At 50.7% G+C, this 15,881-nt stretch overlaps 1 protein-coding gene across 1 annotated transcript in view; it reads left to right on the plus strand.

Moving 5' to 3' along the window:
* The first annotated feature begins 5,161 nt into the window (after positions 1-5,161).
* The window catches only part of PRRX1 (paired related homeobox 1), a 42,121-nt gene continuing 31,401 nt past the window's right edge, over positions 5,162-15,881 (plus strand). The window contains exon 1 of the mRNA XM_065842189.2: positions 5,162-5,672. Within this exon, the coding sequence (XP_065698261.1) occupies positions 5,432-5,672 (241 nt within the window). The 5' untranslated portion in view covers positions 5,162-5,431. The remainder of the gene's footprint in view (positions 5,673-15,881) is intronic.

Genomic DNA, 15,881 nt, shown 5'->3' on the forward strand with positions numbered 1-15,881 from the left:
CAGCCCTGAGCAGAGTAAGTGCAAAGGGGCTTGGGACCAGACATTTCAGCAAACCTGCACAACAGGGTGATGGGAGGAAAACTTTGCAGGGCAAACAAGTTCTGGGCAAGGGACAGGACAGTATGGACATGGCCTGAGAAGTAGCCAGCAGCAGAGAGATGATCTGATTTGATGTCTCTCATCAGCTTGTCCCTCATGAGCTGTGGCTGATGTTTTGGGGGTGCCAAGGGGTGGAGGTCTATCTCGAAGCTCCCTCTCCAAAGCAGCTGCTGCTATGGGCCAAGGAGAGCAGTGAGCATCATTTGTGTCTTCCTGTCCTCTGAATCACCTGCCTGAACTGCTCACACCCAGCTGAGGTTGTCGGAAGAGCAGTGCTGGAGGGCAACCAGCATGTCTTACAGTAGCTGAGCACCTTGCATGGTTAAGGCCAAGGAGCACAGAGCAGTAATAAATTGTGTGTGCATTTTGTTCAGGTTTTCTAAAGGCACACACTTGTGTAAACTGGCTGTTATCTCCTCTGTCTCCCTGCTGCCCTCCTGCAATATTATTTTTGAATTGCTAAGATGAAACAAATTTGGCAGATAGGAAAAGGGCTCTAAGGCATTACATCCTGGCAAGTTTCATGAAAATAAGGTAGGGAAGAGATACCCAAACTACTTTCCATCACTGAGCAAAGTGCTTCACCTGAGTGCCATGATATTAGCTGAGAATCCACACCTGTGTGTCACAGCCTCCACAGGTTCTTCTGTTTTGTTTGTGGTTTGGATTTTGGTGTTTTGTTTTGTTTTTTTAACTCAGGTAGAAAATATTTAGGGCACCTGAAACAAGTGGATGCTTTATGCTGAGAAAGGCACATGGTGTGGTGGTCAGTGTAGAAGAGCTAAATGTGGGAGGAGACCAGGCAAAGTCTTGGCTTACTCAGTGCTTGGTGCCTTCCTGCATCCCGCTAATGCCAACGACAAGGAGTGTGAGCTGCCCTGAGAATGTTACTGCTGCTCAGCTGCTCTTTCTTGTTGGCTGCAAGACCCTCGGGAAGGTTGTCAGCTGCTGTTTGTTGTACCTGAAAACCGTCACCAAGAATGCAGCTGTAGGTGCTTGGAAGCTCCCTGTTTGGATAGATGAGAAGGTGAGGGGAACATTTCTGAGGGCTTATAGCATACTTTGGTGGCCCATATATTGGAGCTGGGGACCACCAGAACGTCCAAGTGCAGGATTTCATGGGAAATTGCAGGAATTGGGGCAAATACTCAAGTTGGAGATTTTCTCACTGACACTGCAGATTAAGCTTCTAATTTTCTACGAGAAAAGAAAGAAGAAACAAATGTGCTGGTCATCCGCAGAGGTGCGGACTTCTGGTTTTGAGTGGGGCTCCAACTGGTGAGTCTCACTGATGTCCTTCAAAATGATAATCAGTTTTGGGAGCAGGAAGGGCCAAACTGGAGTCACACTCTTGTCTGCAGTATGAGGCTTGGCCTTTCAGCTGCAGGTGCTTCACCTAGCAAATTCCTGGCAATTTCAGGACCTTCAGGCTTTTTCCTCTTCCTACCTAGCAGCAGAGGCTCAGAGGTCCCTGCCTTGCTGGGAATGGGAACAGGGGGCAATTACTTACACCCTGGACAGTGTGGGAAGGTGGAGAAATGGGGCTGTGAGCAGCTGCACATTTGAGAGGAAAGGTGTGATGGTGGGGAAAGAGGGCTATCAGTTCAGCTTGATAGCAGGCCAGTGGTGAGATGGGAAATAGATGTCTAACTGACTACTTGATGGCCTGTGGGATGTTGAAATGGTACATGCATTTGCTGTCATAGGTCATCTGTGGCATGGGAGTCCTTTTTGGCTGACCTCAGGATCATGAGAACTGGAGTATCGAATCACCTCTGCTTTGGGGTTGATGCTGAAGACAAGCTGCCTTAGCATCAGTTTCCTCATCTGAAATAGCGGGAAGTGTGCTGAGATCTTTGAATTACATCAGGCCATGGTTTGGCTCATACCTGCCCTATGGCTATTTATCCTGCAGGAACTCCTGGAAGCCCTCAAGCGAGTGCGTAGGCTGGCTGTTGGATGTTCCCACAGGAAGAAACTGATGCATCTGACAGGGGTGGCAAATGCCCCATCCTCTTCTGTCCTGATGAACACTAGAAGGGAATACACTTGAACCTTCAGGTAAGGCGATAATATCTGCCTGTACTCTAACCCCAAGTTTTCTAAAACTTTGAATTAAGTTAAATGGCTAATGAAGGGATGCTTCATGCTTGTCCTGTAAAGATGGTCCTACTTGTATTTTAGTGGCAGGCTGAGATCTGCAGATATGTAGGGCCCTGGGACCCCTTGGCTTGCTCACCCAGGAGCTCAAAGAGGATGTCCTTCAACCCCTCCCTTTCCTCATCTCTGTGATTCTTCCTCTTCTGTTTGTCTTTGGCTTATGATCTTTGTGGGCCACTTTGGTCTATCACTTCTCCTGTGACTTATTCCCTGCATGTGACAAAGTCCCTTCACCCATCCCACCCATCTCCTCAAGCTTGGGCTGATCCCAGCACAATGGGACACCCTGCTAAAAAGAGCACATTCCACTACTTTCTCCTGGTAGGATTTTTCCGTGTCACTCTTTACTTCTGCCTTCCTTAGGCTTCCCATAGGCAAACCATGTCTCCATGGAGCAGAGTATCATGGATGCTGCAGTAATTCTGCCCTCTGGCACATGCAGAACAGGCAACATTGCTTTGAAAGCCTAGCTTAGTCCTAAAGGCACTGGAGATGATCTAGGGAGAGAGGCAGTCCATCATCCGAGGTGGCACTGCAGTTACCATCCCATAGCCCAAGGAGTTCCTACCACACTCATTTCCAGACTGCGGTGTGCCTTGGCCTAGGGCCTGCCTGGTGATAGCAAACTGAAAAAAGAGCCACAGCCCTGTGGTGTTTTGTGTAGTCTTGGAGGCTTCCCACTGTTCCAAACCCTCTGTCTTTCGAGACAGAGCTGGAAGAGTTTCCCTTGGGTTCATCTTGTCTCTCAGCACAGTTCTCCTGCCTAGTCTCAGAAATCCAGTTGTGTTGCAAGGAGGCATCTGCGAAAGGAGGCATTCAGGCCATTTCCAGAATGCAAATCTGGCATCCCCTGTTGCTATTTAGCCTGTGGGTGCTCTGTGTGTGTGGGGAGCATCTGTATCTCACTTCAGGGTAAGTCACGGAGCTTTATTGCCTTGTAGCAGAGGCTCTCCCTTTGTAGCGCATGCACACATGTTGATATGGTCACCCGCAGGACCAACATGCTTTCACCCATCATCTTTCCAGGGCATCTGCTGGTATTGGGCTGCATTCCCAAACCCTGACACTGGGAGGGAGGGTTGTCTGAAGCATGCACTTAGAACTAGGGAGATCTAAGAAGAAATACTGCTTACCAGGGATGTCAGTGAGAACATCAGTGGCACAGAGAGCTCTTGTTCTGGTCTCAATGGCTTCTGCTGTCACCCGCATAGCAGAGGCTGCCTGGGGCTAAAAGCAGCACCTCCTGCCTTCCTCAGTGGAAAGGGATGTTTATGGCTGGGACACTGCAGCACCCACTCAGACGAGCCAGGTCAGCTGCAACGTCCATTTGAAGAGGAATAGGAGCAAAGAGGATAAAACCCAGCTCACCAAGGAAGAAGACAGCCAGAGCTTTGTGAAAGGCAGAGAAAAGGGTGTTTCATATGCTGGGCAGACCACAGGGGCATGTACAGAGCATGGGAGGTACATACACCCACCTAAGCTGTGTGTAAACCTGGAGACCCTGAGAGCCAGGGCACAAGTTGCCAGTGTACAAGAGCCAGCCATATGCAGCCCCACATGCCTGTGTGAAGACACAGCTTCCTCCCCATCCAGCATGTGGGCATGTACTGCAGGACACCACACGTGAATGCTCCCTCACATGCAGAAAAAGGGCCACACCAGCATGCAGTGAGGCATACACTGCTGTGTACGTACATGCACATGCAGCATTTTGTGTCTATGTACACCATGCATTTCTGTCCACAGGCGCAGCCTTGTCTCAGTGCTTTTCCTGGCCTTTCCAGCCTGTACCCACCAGCTTTGCTGGCCCCCAGGCCAGGGACAGCAGAGCCCCCACAGCCCTGACACGCTCATTTGGGTCTTTGAGACTGCAAAGGGTAAACTGGGACCAGAGGGGGGGAGCTGAAAGCAAACTAATGATGAAAATGTCTCCTCCATGCCTGTGCCTTAATTAAATGCATGGAGAGGCTCGGTGAAGCACATCTGTTTTCAATCTGGAGCCCTTTGATGGCATCAAATGTTCTTTCCCCAGATCAGGGGGGATGGAAATTCTGGGCTGGCTGTGGCAGCTTGGAGCCCAGGCTCCAGCCACCGGGACACAGCAGCCTTTCCTGGCTGGCAGGACCCCGGCCCTTGCTGCCAGCCCTGCTGTCCTTGGGGACCTTCTGCAGTGAGTGAGGGCCTGGGGATACCCCCTGCACCTCTACCTGTCCTTGGTCACAGGGGCCAGCAGGGCCAGGCCAAACTACTGGGACCTATTTGCTTACTGGCCTGCAGAGCTAGCACTGTGTCATCTTCCTCCTGTCTTTCTCTCTTCGCTGTTTTGTTTTTTTTTTTTTTTTTTCCTAGTCTCCTTTTGGTTTGTTTTCTCTTAGTTCTCTGTTGCTCTTTTTCTTCCTCTTTTACTATTTTTCCTCTTCCTTTTTTCTCTCCTTGTCCACACTTTCTTTTCCATTTCTCTTTCTCACCTTTTCATCTGCGTTTCTCAGTTTCACTATTTCTTCCCTACTCCTTTGCCCTGGAATCCTACCGCGGGGCAGTGTCCACCCTCCCCTCCAGGTGCAGCTCTGAGTGACAAGAGGGGGGTACTCTCCGCACACCCTTTGCGCCCCTCTCACCCTCTAATCGGGGGTTCCCCCAAACACCTCCCACGAGGAGTTAACGAGCGCGACGGGGCCAGCGCTGCCCAACCCCGTCCCGGGGGGACCGCGCTGGTGCCGCGTCCCGGCGGGGCCCCGCGGGCCGCCCTCCCCCGGGTGCCCGGCGCGGCCGGAGCGCCGCGGAGCCGCCTCCGCCGTTTGAAGTGTGGGGCGGAGGGGAGGGGAGGGCAGCGCAGGGGCGGAGGGAGGGGAACCGCCGGCAGCGGAGGCGGAGGGACGGGGCGCACCCGCCCCAGCAGCCCCACAGCCACCCTGCGCCTCCCGGCCAGCGGCAGCTCCCCGCGCCGCCGCCCCGGCGCCCCGAGCCGGCCGCGCCGCCTCTCCCCTCCGGCATGTTTTAAGCCCGGTCCTGCTCGCTCCCCTTAGGGCTTCCCCACCCGCCGTCGTCGGGTCCCGTTCCGTTTCCCCCGTTCGGTCCTTGCGTATCCCTCCGAGAAGGGCCGGCGGCTGGGGGGCAGTGGGGGCGGTTAGCGCCCGGGAGGGGCGAGGGCAGAAAAGCCCCGCTCGGTACCATGGCGTCTGGCTATGCCCACGCCATGGAGAGGCAGGCCCTGCTGCCCGCCCGCCTCGACGGCCCCGCTGGCCTGGACAATTTACAAGCCAAGAAGAACTTCTCCGTGAGTCACCTGCTGGACCTGGAGGAGGCGGGCGACATGGTGGCCGCCCAGGCGGACGAGGGCAGCGGAGAGCCAGGCCGGAGCTTGTTGGAGTCCCCCGGGCTGACCAGCGGCAGCGACACCCCGCAGCAAGACAGTAAGTGTGGGGACACCCCTTCTGCCGTCCTTCCCCGGGGCGAGGGGCCGCTGCGGCCGCTCCACGTGCGCTGCGCTGCCGGGGAAGCCGCGGCGGTGGCAGCCGATGCCGGTCCCGAGGGGGCTCCCGCGGGGGAGCGGCCGGAGGAGTCGCCGTTGCCGGTCCCTGGGCCAGCTCACCTTTCTCCCCGAGCCGGTCCGGGGAGCCCGCGTTCCCCCAGCCCTCGGCGGAGCCGGCACTCGGCGGCGTGCGGAAACGTTTGTTTTCCTCCAGCTGCCTCCCGGGAAAAGCAGAGCGCCGAGCTGCCCGTTGCCACCGCGCCGCGCTCATCGGGTCCAGCACCGCGCTGCTCCGTCTTCTTTCGAGGGACTCGGAGGAGAGCCGCCTTGGGACCCTGAGCGGGCAGGATCGAGCCCAAAGGCTGAGCCCACTTTTCCATCCCATGTTGTGGGGGCTGAGCACGGGAATTGGCTGGACGGGGCGAGGCGCGGCGGGCGGCAGAGTCGCTCTCTATCTATCCGCCTGTCCCTCCGGCCCGTCGGAGCTGGGACCAGCGCCGTGGTGTGCGGGACACCGGGAAGCTGCTTGAGGCTCTGGATGGTGACCGGACGATTGTCCGACGACCTGCCCGGAGTACCTCGTCTCGCAAAGAGCCCGAGAGTGCATGCGCGACTGCAAAGTGCAGCTGTCGAGCCCCGCTTCTCCTGGGGCGGGCCTGATCCCTTTGTAGCCCCGGCGGGCAGGGCAGGGCGCAGACCTGCCCCTGAACCTCCCGTCTTATCGGGTCCTCGTTTGGGCGCACAAGTAGCCGTAAAAGAACAGCCTCGCGGCTTGAGGGTGGCGAGGACGGGCGCCAGGTTGCGCGGCATTTTCCAAGCACTGCTTGTTATTTTCCAAACACCGCTTGTTATTTTCCAAGGGCAGGGGTGTCGGAAAAGGAGAGCCGCGGCGGAGAGGGGTGAGGTGGGTGTGCAGGGCCCCCCCTTACCCTCCTTCTGTTTTGTGTATATATATATATGTGTGTGTGTGTGTATATATATTCCCGGGTGCAGGGACTGGCCGTGATTTTCGTTGTGGCTACGGGCTGGCTGTGCCCGTCCTCGCCGTGGGGCGGGCAGGGCCCACGGCTGTGGACACGGTAGCCCCCCATCCCGGGACGGGGGTCTATCCTGCGGCAGCCGATGAAAAGCGAACGAAAATTGCAATTGCCGAAATGCAATTTTCGTTAAGTTTTCGGCAGTTCCAAGTTTCGTTTGCTTTTCGGGATTTTAAATTTTTTTTTTTTTCTGCCGGGAGCGGCCTCCGACCTTCTTTTCCCCGCGGATCCGACGTGGCTTTCTCGGTATCCCGAAGGAAACCGGGCAAGGGAAGGGGGTAGCTTTCCGAAAATCAGTCGCTCCTTGCACCATCGTCCGTGGGATCCCCGAGTTTTACCCCGGCAATGCATATTTTCTCCGGGCGGGGAAGCATCATCCCCGGGCGCGTTTATTGCGGGAGCGCGGTGGGGAAGCAGCGAGCGGAGAACCGGCCTGGGGCGCGGCTGGCGGAGCCACCGCCGCTGGGAGATGGCTATGAAAAATAGCCCTTCCCAGGACCCGGAAAAATGTTGTGGTTTTTTTTTTTTTTCCGGCCGTGAAGGTGTATATTTTAGCGGGCAACGTACTGATCGCTGCTTACCCTGGTTCAGCTCCGCGTGTCACAACACTGCAGCCGGAGGGTCGCCGAGATACTAACCAACAAATTACGTACACAACTATTTTTTTTTTTCGTTCGATTCCTCCCCCCCCCGCCTCGGTTTTGTTTATCTTATTTGGACCCTATTTACTCCAGGTGCTGCCTCTTGCGGAGTGCTGAGCTCTCCAGAGCTGCCTCGGTCAGCCTGGAAAAGCGGGGCTGTTTTCCCAATACCCACCCTGCTCTTAGAGCACTAAAAGGACCAGAAATCCCAGTCCGAGGGTGTGATTCCCCACCAGCATTGCCAAGCAGGGACCAAACTGAAGCTTCAAACAATTCAGAAGTTTTCTGAATGCTGTAAAAGTTTCGGTGCTGTTGCAACGAATTCGAAAGTTTAAAAAGTATTCTATAGTAAGCAAAAAAATTAACACCAGGGATTAATTCTCATTCTCTCTATTATTGGGCAGAGCTGTCACCTGGGCTTTCTGGCTTTTCCACTGATGTATTTAGTAGAACCTGTGCATCTCTGTGCCTCAGTTTCCCCACCTATTGCATGTGTTTTGCAAAGTGTTTTGCAGCCCAGGCAGTAAAAGGACTATGCTGCAGAGGTATGAGCTTTTCTTGGTGGTTCAGTGAAACCGCCAGGGCTTGGTTATTCTCCATGTTACTAAGGGAGAGAAGGTAAAAGCAATTGGAGAAATTGCAGAATGTCTGAAGAACACTAAAAATGTTCTCCCAACCCAGGAGAAGTTCAGCTAGTCTCTCACTGGTTTCTCTCCCAAACTGAAGTGAAAAGTCAAATTATTGAGACTATTTGTGCAATCCAAAATTCAGGGAAAAAGTTTGACACATAAATGACAAAAGGTTTTATTTGGACATTTGAGATTGAAAGAACTATTTCACCACTAGTTCATTTCAAAAAGGTTCAGGAGGAAACGTTTTGTCTTATTAAAAAACAAAACATCTCTGGGACAACTGTCAGCCTACTAAGGAGCCGATTTTCTAAGTCATGCTGCGAGGCTGTCACTCTCATTGACTTTAGTTCAAACTGTAGCTCTGAAAACCATACCCTAAAAGCTGATAGGGTTCACAGTAACCTCCCTGTCTCTGCTGCTTAGCCATGATGACACTGCAACCCGAGTTTCTCTTCATGGTGAAACCACTTGTTAAGATGCAACCAACTCTTGCTTTGGCAGTAGGGCTTTCACTAACTCTGGCTAAAAGCAGGATGAAAATGTGGGTCCCAGCTCAGCAGAGGGGATGCCCTGAGCTTCACAGCAAAGGCAATTGGCTCTTATTGCTCCTGTGCTCTTTGGGAGTGACAGAAACCTGCTGGTGGCCTATGAGTTTCCAAAACTCGTGGCTCTGAGCAGGTTAATTCTCCAATTCCAGAGCTGGTAAGCTACTAGCTCTTGGTTTGGTTGTTTGTTTTTGATTTTTTGGTTTTTTGTTTTTTTTAATGTTTAAGATGACATTTTTGACCTCCCCTTTTTTGGTTTGTTTGTTTTGAGTCTCACTGTTGATGGCATGTAAAATGTTGTGGCGAAAGCATGAGCAGCAAAAGAAAAATTGTTATACTCTCATTTCTTTCTTGAGGAGTGAATAAACCCCACTTCGATCCAGTATGTGCACAAGTTCTGCGTATTGGAGTTATTACTGTCCGTTAATTTATCTTCAGTATAAAAGCGATGGCAATTTGGGGGCTGTGCTTCTCTCCCAGGCTGGCAGATTATGTTGGGCTCTCAGGGCTCATTTGCAATTAAAGCTGGGGTGCAGCAGACCCCAAGACTACTTCTGTCTCAGTGGGAATTGTGGCCCCTCGGCACTGCCACTGCTTCCCAAGGAAGCAGAAACCTGGCCAGGAGGAGGTGAGTTTCTTTGCTCAGGCTGGGTCAAGCAGAGCATCTGAGCTGGCTTCAGGTCCCTCTTCTCGGTCAGCGGGTTGGGAGCACGAGAAAAAGGGGTTTTTCAGCTGACATGTTGTTGGGTGATGGATCTTGTTACCAAAGGATTTTGCAGAGATCAGAAATAGAAATTATTTCAAGAAAGGACAAGACAAATTCCGGGAGGACTGAGGATGGCTCTTCACGGCAGCAGCGTCTGGCTCAGGGAGCCGTGAGTCCGGGAGACGGGAAGGATGAGCTGAGGCTGAGACGGCTCCATTGCTCCCTGGGCAAGTACCCTCTGACTCTGTCACTGCTGGCAGTCTGAGACAGGATCCTCGGATGAGGAACCTTTGGTGTGCTCCCGCAGGGCTGTTCTTTGTGCTTTAATTGCCTCTTTTAAATCAGAACAAGTGGGGCTGCTGCAGGAGTAAAAGGATGTGTGTAAATATTGAATTGTTTCTCTTTTTTTTTTTTGCTGATCTTGAGTTTGTCTGTGGTGCTGTGCTTCCCCACCCTTCGCAAAAAAAAAAATTGACTGCCTTAAAAAGAGGTGGAAAACCTCTGCCACTGCATCCAAACGTGAAAAGCAATTCGGTGGGCTGCTGAGTGGTGAACGTGAGAGGAAGCACCAGGGACAACTGCAGGGTTTTCTTTGCAAGCCTCTGCTTTATCTTGAGGTACTAAGCGGCTCTTTTGTTACTAAAACACAGCCCGTATTCCCAGAAGGTGCTGAGATTGTAGACCGGGCATGTACAAAGAATAGAAAGAGGGGAAAAAAATGCGGGGTAAATTGATTAAATCTAGCTGCTGTTTTCTTCTTCTCTTGTGCTGCATAGCTGATGGACAAAGAGCTGCTGGTGTCCACTGGTTACCCTGGCATGTGCGAGGGAAACTGGTGTCTTTAATCCCGCCAGCAGTGGTGAGCATCTTTACAAGGTGCTGCCAAGGAAGACTTTCCAGAACCAGTCCTCCTCTTCCAGCAGCTGATGTGCAAAAATTGCGGATCAGATGCGTATTATTTTTGAAGCGCTTGTTGCTTCTGATACCTGTGTGAAAAATACAACAGCTTGATTTGTCTTGTGCGTGCCAGTTGTACTGCGTGTATCCTGGAGGCCTCTTGCAGGAAGAGTGGATGGTGTTCACTAGAATAAAGGTTAAATAACAGATAAACAACACAGACCAGTTGTTAGAAGTTAGTTTAACTTCTTTCCATCGACGTTCTTTGGGCGTATCCATTTAATTACACTTTCAGGCTGGCTGGTGCGTGGTTATTCCAGCAGGTATCTCAGTGTGCTGGATATTTTTCTTACATCCCTGAATCCTACAGTTTGAAGTTGAAAAACACTTTGGGTTTTTCACATAAATTTCTAGAGCTTTTGGATGCAGACTAAAGATGGAAACGTGACTCTGTTATAAACCTGAAGTCTTAAAAAAATTAAATAAAGGCACCAAAAAGCAAATAAAAATGGACAATGTACAAATTAACAAAGAAAAAAGAGCCACGTGAATTTGAAAGAGTGAGCTGACTCAGTTTGCGAGTGCTGGCCATGCTGCCCGCCTTTTGACGGGTGAAACTAGACTTTTATTTGTTTGTGAATTTCATTTTTTTGATCATAATCAGTTTTGCTTCCTGGTTCTCATGGTCTCATAATTTGCTGATGGTATTCGTGTTTTCAATCCATCCACACAAAGCTTCCAACTTTATAATTTGAAAAAGATTTCACTGAAGGTTTTTGCTCTTTTTCTTTTTTTTCCCCTCTTAATGTAATGAAAACATTTCCATGAAAATTAGATTTTGAAATCTCTCATAAAACTTAAAGGTTTGGTCTGAACTGCAGAACACTTTTAATGAACATCAGCTTTCTGTCATCTGCCCTGAGTTTCCACTACTAGCCAGTCTATTTTCCGTCTTTTTGATGATGTATAAAGCAGTGATCGCATGGGAAAATATTATCTCAGGTTTAATTTGGGCAATCCTTACTCACACGAGTCTTTGCATGCAATTCAATGGACTGCTTATATGTGTGCCAGTTAATGAATATTGGTGTTTAAAGACTTGACCAGCAGCCTCCAGTCATGCAAAAAAGCATTTTTTTAGGTCAGTGGAATATTTCTTTGCCGGCATGAAACAGTTTTGCTGTCTGCATTTGGGGGCATGATTCTTTTGCCTTTCGGCAGAGGTGCAATGTGCATCAAAATATATGATGTTAACAAGCCTGGAAAGAGCGAGCAAGAGCATGAGCAGAGTATGAGCAGGAGGGGCTGGAAGGGCTGAGCGTTTAACAAGGCAGACACAGAATTATAGGGTCATAATTCCTTCGAGGATTTTTTCTTTCCTTGGCAACTTTGAGTTTGCTCCCATGGTTTTTGACATCACCAGAATGGGTTGATGGGATTTAAGGTGTTTATTCCTGGTTGCAAGTTGTTTATGATATATTTAATTGTTTTTGAAACCCATATTAAGTAGCCCTGAGGGAGCTGTGCTCCTGCTGGGCCTCCGTTGCGTAACGAAGTACATCACGAGTATTTATCAAGTGTCACAATATTCCAGACTTGGGCCTGTGTTTCTGGGGAGGATGAATCACTGCACTGCTGGTTCCCCACCCTACTTGCCTTTCCTAAAGGAGGTTTGGATTTCGGGGCGGATTGTGGAGATGCGGAATAAGAATCATCACAGCCTGGCTGGAGGAGCTGTTGTCCAAGGCTCTGATCCGACTTGATTTGAACTCTCCCCACCACTTTACGCTCAGGACACAGGAAGGTTTCAACCTGTGCTTGGGTGGTGGAGGACAGAGCATGGGTTTTTAGTCTGTTTCCCCCAAGAAAAGCTGTTTGTGGGAAACAACTTCTGAGCCCACTGGCTGCTCTGGTGACAGATGACAACGCAAAGGGGTGGGGGATCCCAGGAGGCTTTAGGGCAGTCCCAGGGCGTTTGGAGAAGGACCCAGCAGTACCTCCCCTCCAGGGGGGAGATGCAGCATAAACTGAGCCTTTTACTATCCACTGGAGAGTCGCTATGGAGACTCTGTGTTACAGACTGTGTCAGTGGAAGATCACACATGTGTAGACCTGTGTGCCACCAGCCCCATGACATGGGTCTGTAGGGATTTGTCCTTTGTCACCATGTGTTGTGACTGCAGCTCTCTTACAGTGAGGGTCCAAGGGTCCTCCAGGGCAGTCCCACACTTCTTACTCCTAGATTTGCTGGCCCTGCTCACATTTGTCACTCACTCGTTGATCTGTACATGTGCAGTACGGATCTAACCTGCCACTTCTCTTCCTGTGCTCTTTCTGCGGGACCCAGCTGTCTCTACAATGTAGCCCTGGAAGATGGTGTGAGGTGGGGATGGGAGTTCAGCAGAGGTGCGCTGTCTGTCTGCTGGTGTGATTTTTGAGAGAAGCTTCTTCCAAATAAGAACTTCTGGAGGATGCTGGTTGGGAAGGGAGCAGTGGTACTGAAACTGAGGGCCTCCTCCTGCAATGGAAAGCTCGGCATCTCCAAGGATGAGTCTGTGAAGGCCAAAGCTGGGAAGAGAGGCCAGTGAGCATCTCTTTCAGCTTCTATAGCTTTCTGGGTTCCTCTCTTGCCTCCAGAGGCTGAAAAAAGGTTATGCCAGTGTTTAAAGTACTGTCCCAGACAGTCTGAATTTGTTGTGCCCATGTGAAGTGACCGTTTTGCCTTGGAGTGGCAGTCCAGGACCTCCTGGTGCCTTGTGTTCCTGGAAGGGAAGGGTAGAAGAGAGGTGAAGGGAGCCAACTGTGCTGTTAACAAGTCACTACATCCTATTGCAGCATCCAGTTCTTATTCCACCCAGATTTTCCTCCATTTCTGGCTAGAGAAATTTTCCTACAGGAGAAACTCCAGCCAGTCAGCAAGACTGCTGGGCAGGGCAAACATCCAAAGAGCCACTCAGTATCTGGCTAGGACCATCTCCACGTCTTGATGAGCTGCTCAGGCAGCAGAACTGCTTTTGCACTGAGAGCTGGAATTCATCAGGAGCCTGGGGATGTTGCTTCCTGCTCTGAGCCCACCAGGGGATGAACTTCTCATGTGGCCTCCTTAACCAGAGTAAAACCAAAATTAACCATGGCCCTGTGCATCTAGGGACCAAATAAAATTGCCAGCAGTAGCCACTGAGTGGACAGGCCTGGAGAAATAAGGTGGCATCAGCTCTGAAGGGGACCAGCAGTCCTAGGGGCACTGGAAACAAAGCAGGGTGCCAGGGGGTGCTGGAGCAGAGTGGGTGGCTACAGAAGGCAGCACCCAAGTAGCACCCAGCCCTCTCTTGTAGCCACTGCAGATACTGGACTGGTCAATCTTGGGTAGGTTTTGAACCCACGGGGACCTTTAGTAGTCTGCTATTTGCTCTTGGTTTTGTTGTGCTTGTGGTTGCCGAACAAGTGGCAGGTGAGTTGGGCTGAGCTGCAGCCAATGTGCTGGTGAAGCCATGAAGACCTTTTCAGTGCTGTGGAAACTGTCTTTTTTTTTTTGAAGCGTCACTAATATGACCCACATTTGGAAAAACAAAAAAAAAAAACCCAAAACCAAAAAAAAACCCAACAAAAAAACCCACTTGCAGCTCAGTGGAGTCTTGGCTCTGCAGGGATGGATTGAATTTTAATGGGGAAAAGTGCCTGAGCCGTAACAGTGCAAACAGAGTGTTAATGCTCTGGGCCTGGTGCTGCAGAAAGGGTTGCCCTCGCCAGTGGGTCTCCAGGCAGCTCCTCTCCCGGTGAAGTCTGGGCTGGTTTCCCATGAAGCTTTACAGCACTCTCCCCACCCTCTGGCTTGAAACACCAGTTACACTTCATGCCCATTATCCTTCTGTGTGCTGCACAGCGTTGCATTTCACCCTGGATGGAAGGTAGGGAGCAGAGGTTTGTGAATCCATCACTGAGGTCTTGCTTGGGATGGATGAGTCCCATGCTGACAGTGCTGGAGACAGCTGGTGACAAGTCTGCGCCTCTTCCTGAGTGTGTTTTAGCACTGAGGAGGGTGTTTCTAGACACGAGATGGTAGTACAGCCTGTCTAGTCTTGGGTGCTTGAGGTTGTCAGAGCAAATGTATTGCTGATTTTGCAGTGAGAGAGAGAAAAAAAGCTTTTGAGACCAATCCAGGGCCAAGCTCTGCATCCTGCTGCCTTCACTCTGAATGCTGATGGGAGCCTGTGCCTCTCCGTGGATCAGGGCTGGGGTCGTGGAAACACAGGTCTGGATTTTACGTACACACACACACAAGGTAGCCCACTGGGGAGGGCATTTGTCTGCTCCATGTGCTCCCCAGGCACTGGGGGGCCACTCTGCTTGGGAGTTCTGCAGCACAGGGTTTGTAGGGTGCAGCATTTGCTGGTGCTGGGAGCAGCCTGCCTAGAAAAGTCTCACACTGAAAATCAAAATTGAAACAGTGAGGCTTTTTTTTCTTCCAAGTGTCAGTAGAGATGGCCCAGTAAGATGACCCAGCCTGTCTTTTATTGCTCAAAAATGCCTTAGTGCCTTGACCACAGAGTCTTGATGTCTTTTTTCCTGTGTATTTGCTGCCATAACTTGGCTGAGTTCACCTTGCCATGCCACACTTTTCCTACTCATATAACTGAGTATGATCCCAGCCCCTAATTAGGGGCTTTGAAATCTGATGGTTGTGGGTTATATGTGGCTTTAGCAGCAATTTGGGAAGATTCTCCTCCCTCTGCATTGCCCCCAACAAGTTGCAATTTCATCCACCTCCGTCTCTGGAATCTACTACTTTCTGTGTTATTTAACTCATTAGCATTGAGGAGATCTCCTTCCATGGACTGCAGCAACTTCCAGCAAGTTTGTTCCTGCAGGGAACCCATCTTCTGCTCAGGTGCACCTGAGTGCACCCCATGCTCTCGGGACAAGCTGTGTTTGCTGTGTGAACCCATCCATGGGGTGAAACAGTTTTCGGTGGCAGATTTTTGCATGCGGACACAGATCTCCTGAGCATCTCGAGATGCTGGGGCTCTCCACAAACCCAAAAGATGCAAAGAGGGGCACATGTCAGTCAGCAGGATGGTCCCTGCAGCATTTGGCAGCAGGCACTGGAATTCCCAGTGGCTGGTTGGGATGGTCACCCTCTTTTTCTTGGCTATAGCCTGGTCTTGAAGGTTTGGCCAAAAAGATCTTTACTTAAAGTTTCTTTCATTTGGACAACTGCTGATGAGTCTCGTGGAAGCTAGGGGAACTGCTTAGAAATGAGTGCTTGTGACTCATTGCTTGTTTGCGACTTGTTTTTTGTTGTTTCTCCTTTAAAAAACATCAGCTAATCAGTTAAAAGAAACAATCACCTGTGATTTAGGAGAGGGATCTCTCATTGTAAATAATAAATTAGCATCAGGAGACCAGGCAGACAGAATGGTTGATGAATATCCTGCAGGCTGAAAGTTGTTTATCAAGCCTGTTTGAAGACTTATGACTAACAAGCTCATTTACAAAGTTTGGAGTCTGTTCATGAACCGTTCTCCAGCTGGGAGGATGTGGGAATCATCAGAAAATGTATTCACAAGTTACTCGAATCGTTTAAAAAAGCAATCAAACAAACAAAGGCTGGTTTTTGGAAGGGAACTGTAAATTCCTTCTCCCCCCCTCTGGGTTTTCTGAGGCATTCCCCTTAGGAAAATGAGAGGCCAGG

This window comes from Patagioenas fasciata, chromosome 6 (assembly GCF_037038585.1).
Source record: "Patagioenas fasciata isolate bPatFas1 chromosome 6, bPatFas1.hap1, whole genome shotgun sequence".
Classification (NCBI taxonomy): Eukaryota; Metazoa; Chordata; class Aves; order Columbiformes; family Columbidae; genus Patagioenas; species Patagioenas fasciata.